This window comes from Vanessa tameamea, chromosome 3, assembly GCF_037043105.1.
Source record: "Vanessa tameamea isolate UH-Manoa-2023 chromosome 3, ilVanTame1 primary haplotype, whole genome shotgun sequence".
Taxonomy (NCBI): domain Eukaryota; kingdom Metazoa; phylum Arthropoda; class Insecta; order Lepidoptera; family Nymphalidae; genus Vanessa; species Vanessa tameamea.
The window spans coordinates 13,887,824-13,913,721 of NC_087311.1; the positions used below are offsets into that span (position 1 = coordinate 13,887,824).

Here is a 25,898-nt window from a genome sequence, read left to right on the forward strand (position 1 = left end):
TTAATTAAACTAGCAGTATGTTAGTTTATGTAAATTCATGATACATTTAAATGACATACCTATATCTATTGAGAGGTGTTGTAATTTCCTAATTATTACAATATTATGGTATTTAATATAACAGATAAACATGGAATAATTTTAAATATTAACGGCATATTTGACTTGAGTAAGGTTGAGGAAAGTATTTGTATTGAAAGTCAAAGCTTAAACATTAATAAAATATTCATATTTTAGCTCAAAATATAAAAGCTACTATGAACTTTTTTTTTCACAATTTTAATCTGAAAATGTTATATGCGAAGCCTCAGTGTATGTCATACAGGCTTACATTGTTTTTTTATTATATTTTTATAACGGCAACACATCTGCAAGCCCTCCAGTTCATGTAGTACCAGGTAGTGGTAGTCGTTTTCCATCAGGAGAGATTCCCGCACGCCACCTAGACATTAAAAAAAAAAGCATATAGACATTTACAGTTACTTCTAGATTGTCCTACCCTACTTGTTTCCTTTATAAAGTAATATAACACAAAAAATATTCTATTCATTAAATAAAATTACTCTTAGTAGTTTTGTTGCTTATCTAAATGTTTTCAAGACAATTTATTACATCGAGTTTTATTCTAGTACGACCTTATACTTTTTAATTTCGACGTTCATTCTAAAATACAGTTCAATTAAATTATACGCATAGTTTAAAAACATTCGTGATTGTTCTTCATTATTTGTGATCAAATGTTGCGGTGTGACGTCATCGGAACAGTTTCATTGCCCCCGTTCCATATCCACTTCTAAAGGACAATAATAATGGTCGGAGGTGAGTAATGAGACTGTCGGAATTTGTAAAATATACAGCCATATCACTTAATCAGAACAATGGTATCGGAGTAGGAGCTGGTATCTGGCTTCAGGTCCTCATCTAATGGATTCAGGTATAATATAACAGAACTCGTAAGAAAAAGAAAATCAAAATTATGATCTAGTTACTATATTATTGGCATGAAAATAATTTCGAGAGATTTACACCCATGTAATGTTATAATTATATCCCTTATATAATATCGTTTTACATAATTTGTTTGTATAAACGGTTACAAGTTACTTTTAGTTATGAGAAATTATAATTATTCAATTGTTATTTTTACGCTGTTTCGATAAAAGTAAATTAGGCCAAACTCATTTCGTCTTTGTCTTTTCCATTGAATTATGCACACAAAGAGGGTTGTGATGCGAATCATCTCGTTGTTAGGAATACTGAATAACTACAAGGGAATACTAATTATACACGTATAAAAAGAAGCTTTACTGACAAAATTAATTAGTTATTGCAATTGTTTTGTTATCGGTTCGTCTATGCCATTTTGTTTTCGTAGAATATGTTTTTGTTTGTTCCCAAAAAATCGTCTTATATAATCTTCGGTTATATAATAGCTCTATACGGCTGCAAATATCGAGATCCTTGTATAATTTTGCGACCGTGGTGTCCAATTATAAAGACTACGCGGGAAATGCGTCAAAAATGTGTACACAGGTGTACTATCTGTTCGTACCTCTTAAAGTTCGTCGTTGTTCATGGGGATGGCAATACGACACGCCGGAAAGAGATTAGGCTCGAGACCAACGGTTTTTCGTGATTTCCAAGGCTATAATTCAGGTCTGTTATTGCGAACAGAACTTGAACCTTCATATCTGTTAATCAAATCAAATTATACTTTATTCGAGCTGTCTTTTACAAGCACATTGTATTGTAATTTTTTAGAATTGTTTAAATGATAAAGCTACCACCGGTTCGGAATGTAAGATATACTGAGAAAAGCCAGCAAGATAATCAGCACATACTCTTTTTGAACATGTGCAATCAATCCAATTGACTAACGGAAGTTTTTATTTGTTATTATATTATTCTATAGATATATTTTAGATGCATTTTAATATATCAACTGCAACTTGCGGATGGCTAAATAATATAGCCACATTTAGTTCAATTGATTATAATTAGTAAATTTTTGAACGGCGCCGGAGAAAGTGAAAATGTTAAAAGACACACATTGTAATAAAACATGAAAAAAACTCTTCCTTTTCTTATGTCGGCTAAAAATTTCTTTCAACCTCGATTTCCACTACCAAACCGGAAGTGAAATTTACTCTAGAAACAATTATCTTGTGCAATACAACGATATTTATGATTAGGTCTGCATGATTGTTTTAATCTCTGAATTTTCCAGTATTAGGAATGTTTTGATTATGCGTAATTACAATGTTGTAGGTGCATTCATGTTGTTTTCAAGCGAATGTAGTGTTATTCGATATATTGAAATTTGAACGGCAACAATATGCTGTTCTGTAAGATGACACGATTTCATAGATTTATTGGTATCGTAATTTCATTTACTTCTATATAAACCGTATCTAAAGGAATTTAAATATATGATGGTTTATTATTTTTACAGTATATTAAATAATTTAGTAATTCTAGAATGTACTCGAATAACATAGAAATTCCATTTCCGATTTCAAGAGTTAGCCGATAAAGTAACAGGCGTGAGGGACGTACTGTCTTATCCTACGTTTGGAGTAGCATTGGCGGGAGCCAGGAATGTCATGTATGATATATCCTAACAACAGTCCGGTGTCTATGGACTGTGTCCACTGCCAGTCTACCTGCCTAAATTATTTAAGTCTGGTTCTACATAAAATGTTATAGAGAGTACAGAGTCGAGACGGCCCATAAGAATCGTTTCTGCAAAGTGTTAGACTATCAGTGGCATATTTACTTTGGTGGTAAGTTGCAACATCGCCTGTGTAGGTACCACTTACTCATCCCATATTCTGCTGCCAAGCAGTATCTCTTATTGTTGTTGTGTTTCGGTTTGTAGGTTTGTTTTCCTAAAGGATATTACAACACTAATGACTTTTTAGTTGACTGCACACCTTGCGAATGAAATGATCGCCTCCAGGCTGTTTCAAATAACTAAAATATAATTATTATTGTACATGTAACATGGAAAAAAAATATATATCCCGCTGAGTTTCTTTCGCCGGTTCTTCTCAGGTCCGAGGTGTTAAATTCCGAACCGGTGGTAGATTTTTGACTATCAATAAGCAAGTGTAAACACTTCTATATTGAATAAAGATTTTTGACTTTGACTTTATAGGCTGAGGAAGGCAATGTAACTACAGGCACGGATGTTTACTGTTTTTTACATTGCCAATGTCTTTTGGTAGTGGCGACCACCGACTATCAGGTTACCTATATGTCAGTCTGCCTATTTTAAATAAACATATGTGACCTACAATCGTTTTTTTATTAATAACTATATTAAATAAATATTTTACTTTATTGATAGTTTATACATATAGCTAATAGATAATAAACACAAACGAATTAATATTGACACGGTAACGCAATCGTAATGTGGGTTATAAAGCATCTAGCAAAAAAATTCCATGCGGACCGTTTGAGGAGTCGTATGTCATTTTTACGGAGAAAGTATACTAGAAACTATGAGTCCTAGATATACTGCGGATGCAGTTTTCGACATGACATTGAGTTGTGTCAAAATTGACAACTCGATTTGAAGTATTGAATAAGTTATAGAGCTTACAGTGCAAAGTATGCAAAAAAAATGTTTATTGTTTCATATTAAAAGAGGTTCGCTTTCTCTCTGCGAATAATAGGAGACTATATATCTGTTACACGGATTAAATATAACCTGCAACCATAATTATATTAGTTATGCCATTATATGTGACAGAACCCCCGTTATATGACTATATATTTTTTATTTTAAATCTTGTCAACTTATATCAGTGGTTCAGTAGGTTGGTGAATTTCGACAGGCTTGCTATCTTCTAAAATATTAGAGATATCGCATTTTCTCACTGCACATTTTCGCTTTACTTTTGTTTATTTTAATTAATTTCATCGTTTATTTCATATTTTTTCATATTTTTTGACATTTTAATTTTTCTATTTAATTTCGCTAAGTCCTATCCGTTACGTAATATTAATCTTTTTTCATATAAAATTTTTGTTCAATTTTGACCGCAATTTTTCGTGAATCCTACTCGGATCCACCCCCAGATCATCGCCCCGCACTCGTTTTCTCGATTTCCACTCGGGAAATCGGAAAAGTCACTCACTCTCAAAACCGAGGTTACCTAAGCGATCGTAACACGGTCTCCTTACAGGCTTGCTATCTTCTAAAATATTAGAGATATCGCATTTTCTCACTGCACATTTTCGCTTTACTTTTGTTTATTTTAATTAATTTCATCGTTTATTTCATATTTTTTCATATTTTTTGACATTTTAATTTTTCTATTTAATTTCGCTAAGTCCTATCCGTTACGTAATATTAATCTTTTTTCATATAAAATTTTTGTTCAATTTTGACCGCAATTTTTCGTGAATCCTACTCGGATCCACCCCCAGATCATCGCCCCGCACTCGTTTTCTCGATTTCCACTCGGGAAATCGGAAAAGTCACTCACTCTCAAAACCGAGGTTACCTAAGCGATCGTAACACGGTCTCCTTACAGGCTTGCTATCTTCTAAAATATTAGAGATATCGCATTTTCTCACTGCACATTTTCGCTTTACTTTTGTTTATTTTAATTAATTTCATCGTTTATTTCATATTTTTTCATATTTTTTGACATTTTAATTTTTCTATTTAATTTCGCTAAGTCCTATCCGTTACGTAATATTAATCTTTTTTCATATAAAATTTTTGTTCAATTTTGACCGCAATTTTTCGTGAATCCTACTCGGATCCACCCCCAGATCATCGCCCCGCACTCGTTTTCTCGATTTCCACTCGGGAAATCGGAAAAAAAGCCCTCCCACCCTCCCATCTGTCATTTGGTATATCGACTCAAATGACCTTGTGAAGGACATCTGAATTTTGTTCCATTTCTTCCAAATTAACATCTCGTTTCGGTTACACATTAGGCTAATTTTTAACTTTTAATAAGGTCATTTTCTTCTCCGGCTGATGATCCTTACACAAAAATGACGTAACAGCATTAACTGAACCTATGGACCGTACCTGTCGTGCGGGATAATCTAGTCTGGGACCAGATTTGTTAAATCCAGATGGACTCGGAGATGGAGACCGCTTCGGAGGCCTCTGTCGAAAAACATCGACCGCTGGAGACGGACGACTCCGACTCTGGTAACGAGGGAGTCAAGACGGCGAGACTCGCTGCCCACCGCCGCGTCGAAAGTAAAGGTAACGGCCTCACCCGGGCTAGGGCCGAATTAAAGAAAAAGGAGGAGGAGGAACGGGAAGTTGCCTTCGAGAGGGCGCTCCGCAGTCGTGCCTTTAAAAAGGCACCAACCGAAGGGAAGGACGCTGTAGTGCCGTCATCGTCGGTGACAAGCAACATGGCGGACCCAGCGACGCTCGGAGCGGTGGAACTGCATGCGGAGGCGGAGCGCAACGTAGCCGCTATTCTCATGGTTGCCAAAAAATCGGGCAACCTCAAGGGCGGCTACATTAAAAGCCTCAAGGAATCGGCTGCCGCCCTACAGGCGATAGTCGAGGTCCTTTCTTCTCGCACCGAGGCGGAAGAGACACGGCGTCTGCAGGCGGACAATAGCCGCCTTAGACGGGAAGTTGAAAACCTCAAAGAGGACCTGAAGGCTCACAGGAGGGAGTTCGCCGACATGAGGGCGATCATGACGGCTTCGGGTGGGCCTTCTGCGGCCACTTCATCTAGCGTTGCAATGATCGATGAACTGAGAGAGTTCATCACGATCTCGATCGGTGCGATGCTGGACGCCAGACTCCCTCTCCCGAGAGTAAGTAGTTCACCAGCTACAGCCGAAGAACTGGACGCACCGAGGCCTTCGATGCCACCCACGGCCACTGCTCCCAAAAAGCAGAAACAGACCAAAACTAATAGGACAACTCCGGCTGCAACGGTACCACCGGCAGCTAGAACGCCCGTCCCCCCAGCCCAAGCTGGTACGGGACAGGAGGAAAGTTGGGCCACTGTTGTCCGGAAAGGGAAAAAGGGCAAGAAACCTTCTCCACCAGTGGCAAGCAAGCCCACAACCACCCCGGCGGTAGCATTGAAGAAGGGCAAAATATCCATGCCTCGCACCGCTGCCGTCATCATCTCTCTGCAGCCTGAGGCAGAGGAGAAGGGAGTGACGTACGCTCAGGTACTAGAGAAGGCCGAGCAGAGCGTCGACCTGGCACAGCTGGGCATAGGGGAGGGCATCAAGATCCGCCGCGCTGCCACCGGTGCTAGGGTCCTGGAGTTGCCCAAGTCGCAGAGTCAGGAGCAGGCTGGGCGACTGGCGGATAAGCTCCGCGTCGCCTTGGATGGCGTGGCCAACGTCGTTCTACCCGTGAGGATGACCGAGCTGAGGATCACGGGGCTGGACGACTCTGTCACAAAGGCCAAGTTGGCTGCAGCCATAGCCAGGGTTGGTAATTGTCCCGTTGACTCTGTCCGGGTCGGGGCTGTCGGCACAGGCCCTGCGGGAGTGGGCATGGCTACAGTAAAGTGCCCAACGGCGGCGGCTAAGACCCTGGCCAACAGCGGCAGGTTCCTAGTGGGATGGAGCTCTGCTAGGGTCAGGGTACTGGAGCAGCAACCTCTTCGCTGCTTCCGGTGCTTTGGCCTCGGGCACACGAGAGCCCTCTGCCCGTCAAAGGTAGACAGGAGCTCGTTGTGCTACAGGTGTGGAAATGCGGGACACCTGGCACCGTTGTGCTCTGCAACAGCCCGCTGCGCAGTCTGTGCAGAGGCTGGGAGGCCCTCAGGGCACTCGATGGGTGGAAGGGACTGCAACCCTCCCCACACGAAAGGCAAGGCGGTCCAAGGAATCAGGACCGCCCCGCGCGAAGAAAGCCGCCAGGCTACGGAGGGAGCTAGTTCGACTCAAGGATGCCAGAACAAATAAGCTTCCTCCAAACGAACGTCAACCACTCCGCCGGAGCGCAGGACCTACTGCTGCAGTCCATGGCGGAGTGGCAGGTAGACCTGGCGGTGGCCTGCGAGCCCTATTTCGTCCCTCCCCTACCTCACTGGCTGGGGGACTCGGACGACACCGTGGCGGTCCTCACGAGGAGCGGAACGGGCCCTCCCCTCTCACTCATCGAGAGGGGCTCGGGCTACGTAGTGGTGGGGTGGGGGGAGTACGTCGTCGTCGGTACGTACTTCTCCCCTAACCGCAGCCTGGCTGAGTTCGAGACTTATCTCGGCTTAGTCAGAGCTGCGGTGGCCAGGCAGTCGCCGAAACCGATAATGGTTCTCGGCGACTTAAACGCGAAGTCGCGTGCCTGGGGCAACCCCGCCACGAATCCGCGAGGGAGGGCCGTCCAGGTGTGGGCCCTGCTCTCCGACCTGTCCCTTCTCAACAGGGGGCAGGTTCACACCTGCGTGCGACATCAGGGGGGTTCCGTGGTGGACGTTTCGTTCGCCACCCCTGTCGTAGCACGCAGAGTGGTCGATTGGAGAGTGGAGGAAGAGGTGGAGACTCTATCGGATCACCGGTACATCCGATTCGAGATCTCCACCTCTCGCAGGCCGGCGGAACCCCAGAGGGTGCCGACTACGCTGCCGAGGTGGTCTCTCGGCCAGGTCGACCGAGAGCTGGTCAAGGAGGCCGCCATCGTGCAGCGGTGGGGTTCCGCGGGGAGGACGGAGGGCGCCAGCGCAGAGGAGCTGGCGGGCCGCATGCGCAGTTCGCTCAAGGAGGTCTGCGATGCGGCCATGCCTCGGACCCGGCGCAGGGTTCCGCGCCGGCACGTCTATTGGTGGTCGCCCGAAATCGCCGACCTTCGGGCGACGTGCTGCCGGGCGCGGAGGGCCTACGTCCGCTGTCGAAGGCGCAACGGCCTCGACACGGACCTGGAGGGACAGATGCTGGACGCTTATCGCCAGCTGAAAAAAGATCTGCAGCTGGCGATAAGCAAGGCCAAGGAAAAGGCCAGGGAGGAGCTTCTGGCGGGTCTCAATCGAGACCCGTGGGGGCGCCCGTACCGCGGCGTACGCGGGAAGTTCCGCACCCAAGGCGCCCCCGTCACTGAGACGCTGCCGCCGGAACTCCTCCTGCGCCTGGTCGGGGAACTCTTTCCCCATCCAGGCGAGCATGTCCCTCCGCAGATGGCCCCCCGCTCCGTGATCGAAGACGCAGTGGCTCCACCACTGATCACGGAGCGGGAGATGGAGATGGCCCTCGGCCGCTTGAGGGCCAAGAACACGGCGCCGGGTCCGGACGGGGTTCCAGGGCGTGTTCTGTGCGACGCCCTGGAATTCCTGGGTGCAAGGCTTCGGGAGCTGTTCGACGAGTGTCTGTGCAGCGGGCAGTTTCCGAAGCCTTGGAAAGAGGGAAAATTTGGTCCTGTTGCCGAAGGAAGGTCGGCCGATGGATTCCCCTTCGGCATACAGGCCAATAGTGCTGCTGAACGAGACGGGCAAACTCTTCGAGAAGGTCCTCGCAGCCCGTCTCGTTCAGCACCTCGAGGAGGTCGGTCCGGGTCTCTCAGAGGCTCAGTACGGGTTCAGGGCGGGCCGGTCGACGGTCGACGCCCTGGACGCCCTGAAGACTCGGACGACGGAAGCGGTGGCCCGGGGGCAAGTCGTCCTGGCGGTGTCGCTCGACGTGGCGAACGCCTTCAACAGTCTCCCTTTCGAGACGATACGGGAGGCACTCCGATACCATGGGGTGCCGACCTATCTCAGGAGGCTGCTGGAGGCGTACCTCCAGGACAGGGAAGTCCTCTGGGCGGGGGTCGATGGGAGGCTGGTCCGGCGTCGGGTAGGCTGCGGCGTTCCACAGGGGTCGGTTCTCGGCCCAATTCTGTGGAACGTCGGTTTCGACTGGCTCCTGCGAGCTCCCGTCCTTCCCGGGATGGGGGTGTTGTGCTACGCTGACGACACCCTCGTCACGGCGACTGGGCGGGACTTTCGGGAGGCGGCTCGCCTCGCCGAGGTCGGAACGGCTCTCACCGTGGACCGTATGGGAATGCTGGGCTTGAGGGTCTCCATATCCAAAACGGAGGCCCTCCTCTTCCACGGTCCACGGAAAGGACCCCCACGAGGGGCGAGTATCACCGTCCAGGGGACGGTGATCAAGGTGCAGGCCCAGATGAAGTATCTGGGCCTCATCCTGGACGGTCGATGGAGCTTCGGGCAGCATTTTGTCCATCTCGGCCCGAGGCTCATCAACGCCGCCGCCGCTCTCGGCCGCCTCCTTCCGAATGTGGGGGGGCCGGGATCGCTATGCCGGCGTCTCTACTCCGGCGTAGTGAGGTCGATGGCGCTGTACGGTGCCCCGATCTGGGTCGACGCCCTCACCGCTGACAACCGGGCCCTGCTGCGAAAGCCGCAGAGGGTCATAGCGGTGAGAGGCGTCAGAGGGTACCGTACGGTGTCGTGGGCTGCGGCGACACTTCTCGCGGGCGATCCGCCCTGGGAGCTCCAGGCGGAGGTGCTCGCGGAAGTGTACCGGTTCCGGGTCGAGGCGAGGAACCGCGGCGACCGTCCAGGGTCGGCGGAGGTCGGGCGGATCAGGGCTCTAGCCCAGCGAGCCCTGATCGCCCGATGGCAGGAGGACCTGGGGTCACCCACGGCGGGCCTGGCGACAGTGGAGGCGATCCGCCCCCACTTGAGTCGCTGGGTCGAGAGGAAGAAGGGCACACTCACCTTCAGGATGACGCAGGTACTTACCGGGCACGGATGCTTCGGTAAGTACCTGCACGGGATAGCGCGGCGGGAGGTGTCACCCTCCTGTCACGAGTGTGGTGCGCCAGTCGACACGGCGCTCCACACCCTGAGTGAGTGTGCTGCGTGGGGGCCCCAGAGGCACACCCTTGCGGCGACTATGGGCGGAGACCTCTCGCTGCCGAGCATCGTCAACGAAATGCTCGGTAGCGAGACGTGTTGGTCGGAGATGCGCTCCTTCTGCGAAAACGTGATGTCGCAGAAGGAAGCCGCGGAGCGGGAGCGGGAAGAGGATGCCGCTGCAGACCCGCTCCGCCGAAGACGACCGGGGAGGAGGAAGAAGCGCTACGCGCACCTTCTCCCCCCGCCTCAATAGGCGTCGCAGGGACTAGGGGGGGTCTCAGTACCCCGAGAACCCCCTCTAGGTGTTGGAGGCCCGCATAGGCGGGCCGACCGTCAGGGCGTCACGGTAGCATGCGCAAGCGATCCCGTGGCGCCCGCCGAAAGACGGAGAGGGTACCGCTGGTTTTTTAGTGGGTAAACCCGGCGTACCTGGGCGCACTCGGCGTCCAGGGCTCCGGGGAGTCCCACACACCCCCCCACCTTCCATCACGTGGGGGAAGCGCGTAACGCGTTTTTCCAGCGAGAAAAAAAAAAAAAAAAAAAAAAAGGTTGGTGAATTTCTGCACACCACACCCGAAATCACACGGACCGTGTTTAGTCCGTGTTTAATTTAATTTGTATTTTAAGAAAATATACTTATTTTGTAAATGTTTGTACGTTAGGCTTAAATTGACCCGTTCGAATTTGGTAAGAATAATCTTTATCTATGATATAATCACAAAAAATTACAGTGATTGATCCTCGATCATGTGTATTACGAAAATCCTAAAATCGTAGATTTATCTTTGAGTGCATGTATATGCAATTAAAACTATAAATATCCAGTACCGTATTTAATAAGTGCTCTTGCGCTAGGAATGTTTACATAATTTTTTATATGTATATTTGTTAAATCATAATTTCAACTTTTGCTAAAACTGCAATGTTGACGGAAGTGTTTCCGGTTCGTCACAAAGAAAATAACCTTAACCTCCTGTCAGCCCACTCGGTTCTGTTACCGGAAGGGTTTCCGAGTTATAATAAAAAAATAAACATACAACAACTGGTGTTGCATTTCGTTTCGCACATTTGTACTTGTTTCGTACAACTTTTCTCACCATCAACAGAATTGCGTTTCGTTATACGGCTTTTTATGTACTTTTAATGTGGCAACAATATTGTCTTAATTCTTAACTTCCTTAAAGTACTATTTTATATGAAATTACTGTCAATAGCTTGTAAACGAATGGTTATAAGAGATATATTTTGTAATACTCAGTAAATATATTTTGGGAAGTAAGTATCTAATGTAATAAGTAACAGTCCATTGGTGTCTCACTGTGTTCAAAGACCTATGCTTCTAAAAATAAAGTACGAAGCATTCCGGCACCACAAATTCACTGCTGAGTAAGATTTGAATTATGAATACAACACGCCGTAGACATTTAATCCCTTCCATTTTATTTATTTTTATGCAAAGAAAATTTTAGAGTTTCCTGGAGAAATCCGGCGTAATCGACCTCCCCCGGTCGTTTACGCCATCCATCTTAGACAATTTACTTCTAGATAGAATCATAAAACCGAACCGGTGAAAGCTAAATTGAATTTAATCTCGATTTAAATGACGATATGAAATGACTTGTAAGATATAGATAACGTTGATACAAACTCAAAAAAAATGTTGACTGTCAAAATTAGGTCCTGATTATAACTGTAAATAATATTTAATAGTACTTACGATAAAAACGGAGTGTTTACTTTCAAGTATGTTAAAAATTACTAAATTCATTGTGTGATTAATTGCTAAATTCACTTCATATAATTTATTCAAGGAAACTGTAAAATCTATATTCCTCGAATGTATGGCCTCCTCTTTTGTCTAACGGATAGTTTATAAGGCTGTAGATTCTAAAGTTCTCAGTACTAGCTCGTACTATGAAAGTTATTATAGGTAGCTTTTCCCTTCCGTGCCTGGAAAAGTACAAAAAACAGTACTGCGCCTATTTTTTTAAATTTTCAGTATCAGCTTTGCCTACCTATAGTTCAGTCGTACAGTACAACCTAATAACAAATCGGAAGGGAATAAGTAAATTTTCGTTATATCAAGTAATTCGTTAAACTACGGTTTGTTACGTTGAGGTTACGTTGGTCTAAAAATCGTTATAAAGAGGTAAAAAAATAGTTTTATTCACCTCAACTCCTTATAGCGAACTTATCTCCTTATAGCGAACGACTTCTACTAATAAATGATAACACATTTTTTTATCAAATATCTATATGTATTTTCTATTTAAAAACAATTAGGTAGGTAACAAAGATTTTTGTGGTATTTTTATATATAGGTTTTGCGTTGACAAAATTCACTAATTTTACAGGTATTTATAATTTTTCTTGCTAGTTGAAAATTCGTTATAAAAAGGTTGTTCGCAAAAAATTTCGTTATGTAAAGGGATATTTTACATTGACTCTTATGGACAATTCAAGGGGATTACGAAGAATTTGTTAAATCGAGGAATTCGTAATATTGTGGTACGTTATATTAAGGTTGCACTGTTAGTTGGGTGAAGGTATATTGTGAGTGGCTAGAAATGGAAGGAATAGTGGATGTTAACATAAAATTTAGTGCACCGTAATATTTTCTTTGAAGTAGGTTAGTTTCCCATGAAAATAGGGCCGTGGCAGAAATCTATCAAGAGCTCATCACTTTCCGCAAGTCTTTAAACATATCAACGTTAATCGTAAATAATGTTGTACTTAATATCTCGAATAAAATATCTGATTAAGATAATACAATGGCATTTTTATTTAACTGCAATAAAAGTTTCATCGCTGTTAGGCAATGACGTAAGTTTTTTTATTTTGGGATTCGTTCGACATAAGTCGCACCACCTATATGTTGATAGTACTATGCCAGAAACATACAACACCCCAACGACACGACGATCAAAGGTTTTATCCCACTCAAGAGAGACAAAATCGGTATTATAGAAGAGGAAGAAAATCATAAAAAATATACATCCGTATTCTGATCTTTTTATGACTAAGATATATCCGTCATGCTTTTTTTTTAATTCCGATTTTTTTGGTTAATTGACTCCTTGAATTTACGGGGACCGAATATGTGTGAACAAAACTATTGTAAAGTATGAATTCGGTATCTTGTAAAACTCTAACATTATAAATATAAGGATCAATTAGTATCTTAAATATATTATAGAATTTATCATAAGAGTTATGCCTCTGATAATTATGGAATTCATAAAATATTTATTAGTCGTATAATAATATTTTGATACGTATTGCGAGCGCGTTATCACAAACGTTACGAAAGTCAAGCACACTTCACGTGATACACAAAACATAAATGTTTTACCTTTGAGAGGAATGTAGAAAAGATCTATGAGCTGCTTTTGCGGTGCCATATGAAACCATCCTTACAATTTCCATGTGGTAACTACCACTGGAATATTATATGTAGCCTATTCCAATGGAAATAGGAAAAAAGATAAACAAACCTTAGATTTACGTATTTCATGCGATTCGCTAATAACTCAGCTATATTGTGCACTACTAAGAGTTTATGATTAATGTATCTTTATTTTTAATATAAGTCTATTACATTTAACCACTTAATTAAACTTTAATTTCACTTCCAAAATTCTGATAAAACAGTTTCGTCGACGTTCATAACGCAATTTTTTCGCAAATCCATAGTGAATATCACAGATCAATGAAGATCTCGACCAATTATCGCATCAATTTGCTGTCAAATGTTGTTTATTTGGCTTTTCTTTTATTGTGGTTGGAATAGAGCATACGTCCTATGGTGCGTAAATTGTTAATTGTTAATTACTGGGGGTGGATAACAGTTCAATACTATCTCAGTATTTTTGGTTAATTTAATAGTAGTAGTCCATTGATGGAAATATAATAATAATAACATCGACGAAATAAAAACATTTGACAAAATAGACAAGTTTACGGGAGCAAGACAGACTTTTTAAAAAAAGATATAATATTTGAGTTTTAAAATATTTAATTATAATTAAAATTGACACGACCGAACAGAGGTTTATGCTCTAGTCGAATGTTGTTTCCTTTTTACAAAATCATTTCCCAAGACATATGATCCCAAAGCATAGAATGACACAATGACTTACATTCTGCTGATTAAGCATTTACTTCTATTGTCTTCATGCTTTGAGCTAACATAACTCCTCCCCCCTTAAGTTCGAAACCGTCAGAGGCATCTGGATTCTGAAGGTTTCGACCCTTACTTAAGAATTTATCTTTTAACTTTTTTGAAATTAAAATTAAGCACAAAACAAGTAATATTAAGTATATAATTAGGGTCCCTAAACTGACACTATTCACTTTTATTACAGATTCTATTTCACTTTCACTTTCACTTAAACTATTTATCTTGAAAACCGCAGTAAGATATTTTATATCATCCAAATTTATTCCTTTAATATCGATCGGCTCGGCAGAAATAGATATAATTTTATTCTTTATCTCAGGTAAATTAATAATGGGTGTCATCTTGTATTCAAATTTTTCCAATATATGTTGAAAATAAAATAACCGGAGATCGCCGAGGATGACCTCACAGCCAGGATCGATTTGTACGAGATAAGTTCCAATCATAGATGTTTTTGTTACATCGTTTCCACACTTATAGGACATTACTTCTTTATCTCTTGAATATATTATCCAACGAGCAGCAGAAAGACGTTGTGTTTTAATTTTTTCTATAAGAACAACGCGTTGATGACATTGTGTTAGATTACTGTGAAACTGCATCAACTGTTCCATACACGTTATCGCTGAGTAGGGTACGATATTATGTTCAGTGCATATGTACTGGTTATCGCTGAGAATTTCTTGACACGGAGACGCGACCGGCAAGTATTTTGAACCTTTCACCATAAGGAAGGGATATTCGGGAATAATAATAAAAGTTTCGTTTTTAACTTGATCCAAAATAGGTAATGAATACATTTTATAATAATGAAATATACTACTATCTGTGAGAGGGACTTCCATAATAAATGTAATCTGGTTTCCTTTTACATACGCTTTAACACACAATGTTCGTTCTATCTTAATCATATTACTTTCAGTTACAGGATACATTAAACTATGATATTTTTCTATGGAAGTTAATATGTAAAACAATTCTGTTGTATTAATTATAGATTGATGTAGCACAGAAACTTTACTAAAAGCTAAGGCTGTTTCCATCTCCTCGAGCGTTATATATATTGAACGGAAGTTATTAATGAACATGCTATACATACTCAAAATATAAGTGGAATATACTGCATTTTCTTCTTTGGTTGCTATGTCCTTCAACATTAGTTCTACGCGTTTTAAACGTTCGTTAATGATTAAAGAATTGTTATATAAAATTTCTGTACTATTAATAGAATACTCCAACATTTTGGAAACCAGTGTAATTTTGTTATCAAGTAAATTTTGTTTGCCATTAAATTTATTAATAAAATGATCATAGCGAAGCGCGTCTTCGTGATCTAAGTTACCAGTTATTGATTTTATAACAGAACCCAATGGGTTAAGCAAACCTCTACGAAATCTTTTAGTTGGTATAATTTGTTTTACCTTTTCTATAGTTATATCTTTTAAGTATTCTACTTGTATTTTCGTGTTACTAAATTCGTGCATATACGGCGTGTCTGTATTAATTAACTTATTAAAATCACTATATCTATTTATATTAAACTCTAAATCGGCAAATATGGAACTTAAATCTATTATTTTAATAATAACCCATTTATTTTCCTGTTTATAAGCCTGGCCCTGTTTGACGGGTAATAGGCCCGGATTACCTTCAATCTTTTGAAGTCGAAGGGATTGGGTGTTCTTCATCATCGCCAGGGCGATTACGCACCACCTGTGGAGGTCGTTTTATATTTTTAAGCGGGACTTTAGTTTGTCGCTCTCTAATAGTTACGGGTACTACATTACGGGAAGTTTCTCCTCTAACAATTGCCTTTTGATAAGGAGGCTTATCCTTACTTTTTCTCGTGTTAACTACTTTCGCAATTATAGTTTTATCAACGCTTAAATCTATTTCTTGTTCACCACCTCTCCTTTTTCTTTCTTTATCTTTATTTTCGTATATCTTATTGGAAATATATTGATATAGGTATTTTGTGCGTTTTATATGATCTTTAAGTAATTGTTGTATATAAAATTTTTGGAAATCGACATCAAATACATTACTAGAATCGGTATGACCAAATACTACTTCGAAAGGCGTTAAACCAGTGGCACTATGAATAGTGTGGTTGTATGCCATGATAGAGTAAGTCATGACGGAAGCAGCGTCCGTGAACTTATGTTCGTATTTGGCTAATCTATATATCTCTATTAACGTAGAGTGAAACCTTTCTACAATACCTGTAGAATTTGGGTTATTAGGAGTAGTGATATGTAGTTCAATCTTGTACATTTCAGCTAATTCTCTCATTAACTCATTATTAAACTCTGTACCTGGATCAGAAGTTATCTTTTTAGGTACACCGTAATAAGAAAAGTATTTAATTAACGCGCGAACTACTTCTGGGGTGGATCTGCTACTGACTTCTATTGCTTGACCAAGTTTACTAAAAGCGTCTACTAATGTTAAATAATACTTTCCTTCAATGTTAAATAAATCTATAAATATTTCCTGAAACGGGGCATCTTGTGTTTGGGTTAATTGAAGTACGGGGTTAATAGGTCTCCTATCATATTTTACATCTACATCATACACATAAAATTTTTGAAAATGATTACTATTGAACGTTGGCATTAAAGGAATGTTAATAGTTTCATTATGAGTGCTGGTAGCATGCGTACTTATAACTTCAAATGGTTCATATGAAATAAAATTGTTGAAATAGTAATATGCCTTTTCAGGGCTAATGAAAGAACGCGTACTTCCAGTATCTATCATAAATTTCGCATCTATTTCTGGGATATATATATATGGTAGTTTTAGGTGTTTTTCGCAATTTAACTCTATCGATTCTGTAGATTTGAGGCTACTATTGAAAAATTTTCTACCTTATTTTCATTATCAAGGTCACTAGAACTTTGTTTGGTAGTGTTTTCGTCTGTTTCTTCATTGTAATATGTTATGTCATTATAGTTATTTTCATAGGACTCATTTTCTGAAATGTAGAGGTCAGGGTCGTAATAATTTTCATTGTCATAGTAATTGTAGTCATATGCATAAGTCTCATTAATAGGGAAAGTCGGTTTATTTTGCACTACGGTTCTCATAGATACGTCATTTTGTCCTGTTCCATCTTGATGTAAGTTAGGCCTATAACCAAACTGTGTTTGAGGTCTATAATTATTACTATTAAAAGGTGGACGGTAACCTAACTGTTGCATAGGTCGGTGTCCATATTGAGGATTAATTCTTGGTGGTGGTATTTGTGGTCCTTTAGCAATTCCGAATCTATATGGAGATAAATTTTGTCTAAAACCTGTAGGCATATGCATATGCTGTCTTTGGTTTACGTGCGGTATTCCGAATTTAAATTGGTGTTGTTGGTTGAAAGGGTAATTCGGCATAGATAAATTCGGTTTATTAGAAAAATTAAAATTATTATTAGGCTTAAAATATGTTGGTTGATTAAAAGAGTTATTGACCTTTGAATTTGACACTTTACTTCGTTGATTGTATTGTTCGCGAAAGTTCACCTCCTCCAACACAATACTTAACGCACTCTCTAATGTTGTCGGCGATTTTAATCTAACTATTCTGACAATATTCTCTGGTAAATTGTATAAAAATACATTTAGTGACGTATTATTATAAATAATTATTTTACTCTGCTTAATATCTTCGTTTAATATTTGATTGACTTTTGATAAAAGAATTGAACGTACCGACTGAATTCTATTGCAAAAATCGAGGTAACTTTCTCCCGAATTTATTTTTAAATTTTCTAATTCTATGGCAATACACTCTTCACTTCGCGGGTCTCCAAAGTGTTGAATTAACAAATCTTTAAATTCATCCCATGATATAATATCCTCGCGCTCGCTAATAAGCGACGCGGCCTTATCTACTAAGCGACTAGTGATGCTATGCATAATGTATATATTTTGTGCATCACTGCCTTGAAACTTACTTATTACATATTCGCATTTTCTTATGAATAAGTTTAATTGGCGTTTATCGCCACCAAAAAGTGGAATTAATTTTAAAATTTCGTTAGGGATCAGAGTTATATGATCCATTTCGATTTTATAAAAAAAAAATTTAATTAAAATTATTACACACTAACTTAAACTAGCAATATATATATTTATTTTTTAAACAATATAACTAAATGATTTTTTTACTTATTATATATATTTCATTAAACTTTCGTTAAGACAAATTCACTCACAATACAAATTCAAATCCTTAAATAAAATTATATAAGAAAACCAGAAAACGTTATATTAGGAGAAGTCTTATCCCAAAATAACAAAAGGCAAAGGAAGGTGAAAAGTTTTACTCACCAACCGGTCGCCAGCATCGTCTTCGCCTGGACTCCTCACTCACTGTCTTATTTCTTTGGTTCTGGATTGTTTCTTACAGACCTTCAAAATCCTAACTATTCACGGATTTTGACGAAAATTAATTAAGATGAAGGCTGTAATTTATATGAAACAATCCTACCGGCTGCGCCAGACAAGTTTACGGGAGCAAGACAGACTTTTTAAAAAAAGATATAATATTTGAGTTTTAAAATATTTAATTATAATTAAAATTGACACGACCGAACAGAGGTTTATGCTCTAGTCGAATGTTGTTTCCTTTTTACAAAATCATTTCCCAAGACATATGATCCCAAAGCATAGAATGACACAATGACTTACATTCTGCTGATTAAGCATTTACTTCTATTGTCTTCATGCTTTGAGCTAACATAACTAAATAAAAAATATTGGTATTTATGTTTCGTCATGTGTTGACATTGGCAATACGAACGTAAACTCTGAATCATGTATTTCATTCAATATATATTAAAATATAAATTTTATCTTTCTGAACTACTTTCCTATGTAAACTTTAACAATGGCAAAACTCAAACTCCACCGAGTGCTCAATACGCTTTTAAAATTTAATATACATATAAGATTTTTTCTTGTATTCTTTTTATTAGGACGACACAGTTAATGAAACACAATTGAGTTTCTCTGTAAAAAGAGATTTATTTATTTAATTTTACAATAAGAAAGAATAAAATAAAATTTTGTATTTACCTACGAATTTTTACAAAAATAATATTTACATACCTGTAAAAAGAGAAACGACATTTAATGTTTATTTATTAACAATGTCTGTTCCTAAATCACAAGATACTTTATACTTTACTTTATACAATTACGAGATTGATAATATTTTTCATAATTATATTTTTTATAATTGAGTTGTCATGTCACTGCGCATTCGATGACGGTTGATGCGCGGAATTCAAATTAAAGAATAATACATTTTTTCTTTACATACATACATATGTATTTAAGTTTTATTCATATTATCACACAAATTGAGATTCGTTCAAGATTTGTATAAGTATTGAGTACATTATCCTACAGACCACTTCAAAGGCGGAAAAAGCTATCTAAACAATTTTAACCTTGAAATTATATGACATTGGAGGTTTGTTATTTATTAGCAAGGGACTGTATGATTTGCTTAAGTATCAATATTACTTTAACTAATGAATGATAAATGATATTTAATTTTATTGAAAGAATATAGGCATGATCTAACATTAATAAAAATTGTAGGTAGTATTTTTTTTGTAAATATATAATTACAATGTATAATAATTACTTTTAACTTATAATTAAACTTCATTGCATATGTGTCAAATCTAATAATATCCAATATCTAATCTAACAAATTCATTATAAAGTCTTCAAATATGTCCGTTTAACTTCTTTTTATTCCATCACTGTGACGCAATAATATGTTCAAGTGAATGTCAAATCGAGAAAAATGGCGTTACGAGTTGTTATCGAAACTTGATTAAATTTAAAATGGATTGTGTTTTTAATTACAGCTAAACTACTCAAAAATTGTTTGGTAATCGGTAATAAAAAGAGCTGTCTACGTCTAGTAAATTGCATGGATTTTTCATTTATTCAAAAGAAAATATATTTTTTATCCCATCAAATGTGCGCAGAGAACTACAATTGCACGATAGCATATCCCATACAGTAGTTGCAATGTAGCGCCATACGGAAGTTCGTATTTCTTACCAACGACAAACACTGGCGAAGAGGGCACAATGGCGACTACCTAAGATATTCTGATAATCCAGAAGATGATCTGATTATACAGTGTACAGATAGGCCGATTACCAGACAGTCGTAGGAATCCAGAATCCCACCTAAATATACTTTCTGAGACTGTGAAGATGTAATATGGAATCTATGACTGATTCATGTTTATAATGCATATGAATACCATCAAAAAATATATTAATACTTAAAAGGCACGGTCCAAAAAAACCAGAACCCAACAAAACTGAGCGTTACTGCTTGGTGGTAGAATGTATGATAAGTGGGGGGCACTTACCCAGACGGGCTTGCACAAAGTCCTACCACGTTACCACCGGCTTAGAATGTAAATTCTGTTTATAAGAACCGATTAGAAACCAAATAGTTAATTTTTTTTTATAATTCTGTTATTGCTGGACGAGTGCCAGAATACCTACTAAAACCAGTGTTTACCTTCAACGTTGTGTTACATCACGGTATCGCTTGCCCATACTACCGTATCATCTCGAAAGTTTAAGTCGTTATGGAAAGACAAGTCTCAAAATGAAAATAATTACATATAAATAAAAATATTAACGATTTCTTACACCGAAAATGCGTCGCCAAGCACGGGATTCAAGGACGGTTCCGGTTCGTCTTTAAAGTGAAAATGTAAGATTTGAATTTGAGCATTAGCATGCAGTCCAGTAAGTTGTTTTTACAATGTCGGACAAATTCTATAATTACAGGTTGCGCACTGTAACGTTCAGTCTTCTAAAGGCTCGTCGTTAAAGGCTCTCGTTGAGTGACCGCCGAAGATAGAGCCTCGTGTTTGTTATTACTGGCTCGTTCCCCCTTTAAAGTGGTACGCAATCTTCGACGATGGCTAATTGATAAGCGGTACCCCCCAAAACGAGTTCGCACAACGCTATATACCCTATGTAATTAGCTGTAATTTTATCACTTGTGTTAACGATATTGTCCTCTACGGTTTATATTTTAATAATTATGTACAAACATAACTGCGTTGCTGTTTTATTGTATGTATACATGATTATGCAGTCCGCAGTTGTTTACATACGTCATCAAAGGTCATTGGCCTCTAATATCGCGAGCGATTTTTGGCGCTGCTATTATAATCACATCGAAGAATATGAAAAAAAACTTTCAAGCTATATTGCATATTTGTGATTATGCTATACTTATTATTCCTTATGTATTAGTCAAGATTATATGTTGCTTTACAATTTGAGTATTAATATATTACCGTTTAATTGGGTATTTTTTACAATGTCTAACTAAAGAAACTACTAAACCAATAGACAATACGTCAAAGTTGTTCCAGAAGTACCAGCCGGTTTTGGTGAAGGTTTTAGTATATAAAATTACTAAATACGAGGTACGGTTTTCCTCTTCATTTTTTATATTTTTAATATTAATTTCGGGATGGACATTGGAATAAACTATGTATTAATTATTCTTTGTTCATTTACTGATAAAAAAATATGGCCAATATGTTGGTAATTTGCCAAATGACAGGCAATATCATAGCTCGATTGTATGACGTCATGTAATGCGAGTCGTGCGGTATACGACTGATATTTTGGTTTTTTTTTCGTTCAAATAACCTCAATATTTTTGTGGCTTTGTGCCTTGGTCATTTTTATATGTACCTATATACTTTGTTATTTATATAACTAGTCTTAATTATTACAAGACATACTTAATTATGTTATTTACTTCTGAGCACTCAAAAGACATTAAAATAGATTTATAGGTACTTAAATCCCGATAGCGTCTTTTCTTAGCGTTCTTAATGTTACTAATATTTTAAATGCGAAGATTTTTTGTATGTTTGTTAACGGATTTTCATTAAATTTGGCATTAAAGCAGAATATTGCATTCGATAGTCCGTAATCTTAAATATATATTCGTATTCTACGTGCCAAATCATCGTACATCAGATTGTACAGTTACTGTTGGTACTTGCGCGAAGATTTCTGTCATGTCATTAACATAACATTGCATGAAATAGATCGGGCGCAAGTCGTATCTGATGATTATTCTTTAAATCAATTTAATAGTCAATAAGACGTTTTCAAATGTAAGCTTTTATTTATATGAAATTTCGCTGTTGCCCGTTAAGGAGTTTCTTCTCGAATCCTGGGAGTAGAATCCGGTCATACTTATAGTTCTGTTCACTCACGAACGCGCCCTTCTATCTTTAATTATTATTGGCAGGCGTATTATCGTATGTTTGGGTGAGACTCGTGCTTACAATATATTTTAGTGTGCGTGAGACGACTAAGAGTACAGACAGCAAAAAAATAGAAAACGGATTATATTTGTTAAGTTTATTTTATTAAGGTAATTGAACTTGGAGTGGCAAGCGTCGTCTCGTAAGTGCACTGGACCACATGCAAAATTTTAACCCTGTAGGAAGGAGTGGAGTAGGAGGAAGTGGTTCTAATACAGTAAAGATTGCAAGATATATATTTATTGGTGGTAGTCACTTTCCATCAGGTGAGCCTCCTGCTCGTTTACCACCTCTAACATAAAAAAAAAAGATTTGAACTAAACAATCATTGCAAGAGAAATATAAGCTTGTATAAAGACGTTCGCAACGCATATCGAACTTTATCTAGTTATCAATAAAGAAAACATTAATAATGAAAAGTGTTTTTCATTTACGCCGAGCGAACCAGACGGGTGACTACCGTTGAGCCGTTGACCAAGTTCACGTTACTTTGTACCTTTGTCTTACTATTACTGTTGTTAATATTCAACAAACTTTGCTTGCGTCTCTTAAAGTACAGTGCAATTCTGAGAGAACTCACTTCGGAAATGTTCAAAACAGACTTACGATGATTCATGATTTTGATTCGTGTATCATCTAATTCTGTTGTAATTATTGTCGTCAATGTCGCTGATCACTTTCGGTCATATCACGAACGTGTTTTGCGGTGAGTTTGGAGTTTATTCTCATAGAATTATCATTCCAAAATTAAATTAGCTATGCTAATTTCCAAAGTGATTCTGTAGTTGAATATTAAACATTTTTTTTATTGTTGGTAATATATACCAATGCTTTTAAGTATTATAATGTGATATGGATAAGCATTAATTAGAGAGTATTAATTAGAACGTAATTTTTAACCAAAGATTACTAGTTTGTGCAAATACCGTGAAGTGGTGATATGAATGAACTGACGAGTATAATTAACATACGACCGTTTCCATTCTCAAGTCAACAGTCATAAATATAAAAATAATGTTAATTGGTTTCTAAACAATGAGTACCTACACCTTTTAATGTAGTGCTTTAAACGATGACATTGTATTTTATAATATACGATAACCGTTGAGTAATATTATCGCAAAGTAGTTATTAAAATTTGGTCTTCATAATAATTTTGCATTTCATGTAGGTACTTAAACATAAAAGTTGAAAGTCACATATTGGATAATTATGTGTTTACCTAGCTGAGTGATTTTAGTGAGACGTCGCCGTTCGTCCACCTGTCAGGCTATAATTTTATGGTATCGTCATCGAGCGACTGACTGTAATCAAAATTTTTAATTTCGTATTGTTCGTCTGTAGGTAACGGAATAATATTTGTTTTCGAATCATATTTCTTTCAATTTAATAATTTTATATGCCATATATTGTATGTTAAATCTTACTTATTAATTTTGAGACATTATCTGGCGAATCAAACGTTGTTACCACTTGTTTTAGTCATTGCTATTGATGTAATTTCAAAATTGGCACAGATTCGGACTTGATTTCCCACGTCTATTTTAGTGGCTATTACCGCTCAATTTTATACAGATTCCTTCATTCGGAATATTATTGATGATTAAAAGGTTATTCAGAAGTTAACCTTTAAATATAATGGCGTTTTACGTATAAGACAAGAATATCATTATTATACATGACCATCAGTATTCAAATAAAATATAAATGTCACGATAGTCGCCCTCAGTTCAATCGAAAAATAAAGAATTTTATTTGTGCTCAATTCTAATTTTATTGGTTTTATTCATTATTATTCATTGTATAATAGTTAAAAATTTATTATACTTCTTATTTTTAATTATTGCTTATGTTAATTCATATTTTCAATAATTACATTGTCTAATATGATAATGCACGGTGAGACTACCTGTAAGTAGTAGAACTTTTGCCTGGATAATTTTGAAATGTAATTTTTTATTTTTTATTTTGGATGTGATATTGTGTCCACTGTTGGTTGTCCTAATGAAAATAAAATATGAAATACACACTTGTCATGTCAATAAAGCGGGGATGCAACTGCGAAGCTCAGCTATTTTGTATAATAGAACTTCCAAAACGCTGCGTCTTGTGGTGTAAGTATCGTTTTTATAAATCAGAAGAAAAAAATAGATTTTAATTGATACTTTTTATTTAATAAATTTTTGAAGTTGCTTTTTTGACTTATTTTGAAAAAATCTAAAAAACGTGATAACTCAAAAATGTTTCACTTTTGCATCATGCATATGGAGGTTCAAATAATCGCAAATAGTCACTCCTATCACCGCCTAACGGGAATACGTCGAATTACCAATAACCCTGTATATAAAGTAACAAAAATATTCAAAAAGCATTTCTGATAATAGCAATTTTTCCATTTGAAACAACGATACAAAGGTACACCCACCTATCGCATTTTCAATGGAATCCTTTTTAAAATAATTCAACTTTATAAAGTTAGATAGAAACAGATTTATTCAATGAACATGAGAAACAGTTCAAAGTTGTATACTGTTGGCCCATTTGTGTTCCTTTGATAAGCATTTTGAAGAGTATTGTGACAATGGCTCCACTTGATTATTATCGCGTGTGCTAGTCGTAATATCGCAATCGCTTAGGTACTTTAGCTATCGATACAGAAACACGAATGTGGAGGGCGAGTCGTTGCTCTCCAAACGCTATCAACCGCTGAATCTATTGACATTAAATATATTCATTTTATAAATAAACATTTATCATTTTTTTTAAATCACTAAAAACAATTATATGTACGGCTGAATACGCCTTTACCTGTGTCATGTCTGATGTTTTCCACAACGAAAAAAAAAACTTAAAAACTTAAAAATATGTTGTTATCATGTGTTTGCTTGTTTATATTTTGAGAAATGTAATTAATAAAATATTAAGGAATGATTATAATTAAAGTATTTATTGAAAATTCGGACTCTTAAGATACAAATATTTTAAGAGCATGTTTTGACCTCGCGCGAGACGCGTCGCACGTGTTGCCGGCTCGATGTGGACCACGTGTTAGTTGCGTGATTTTCTCTGCCTCTGTCATGCTATACACCGAGATTTGTATTTATAAAAGTGTACCACTGTGAGCGTGTGCCATGCTTGCACGTTAACATACAATCGCACATTTCGTATCGCGAATGTCGATAACTCTTCACTCGTAGGCTTTTTTAATCGATTTCTGATTGACACAGCTGAGAATTGTTATTTATTTTATATCTATTCGATTGTTTTGCTTTTAAAAACATTTATACAATCTAGTAACGATATAAGTTTTTAAGAGCTTGATTATAATAATTATTGATTTAATAGTCAATTCTTTGGAACGAGGCCAGTTGCTATAAATATGTTACTCCCTAGAGTTCTGTAAAAATAGTAAGTTTTTAAACCGATGCTAAGTGTACTTTCACGAAGGGGGGTTCGTTATGAATTATAAATTTATTTAACATTTATTTAAACATGTTTTTGTCGATAATTACTTTTTGTTGAGTCGTGGTTTCTGGCTTATATTTAGCCGGAATTGATTAAGAAACAAGCGTATA

At 38.3% G+C, this 25,898-nt stretch overlaps 2 protein-coding genes across 2 annotated transcripts in view; both read left to right on the top strand.

The window, feature by feature from the left end:
* The window catches only part of LOC113397167 (monocarboxylate transporter 9), a 51,956-nt gene that overhangs the window by 1,732 nt on the left and 24,326 nt on the right, over window positions 1–25,898 (top strand). The gene's annotated exons all lie outside the window — the stretch shown is intronic.
* On the top strand, window positions 6,981–10,547 carry LOC135193910 (uncharacterized). The gene is made up of 2 exons (XM_064218349.1): window positions 6,981–7,513; window positions 10,541–10,547. Exons 1-2 carry the CDS (start codon window positions 6,981–6,983, stop codon window positions 10,545–10,547), a joined length of 540 nt encoding a protein of 179 aa, XP_064074419.1.

Coding starts and splice junctions, on each gene's coding strand:
- LOC135193910 (XM_064218349.1), top strand. CDS start 6,981: ATGGCGGAGTGGCAGGTAGACCTGGCGGTGGCCTGCGAGCCCTATTTC.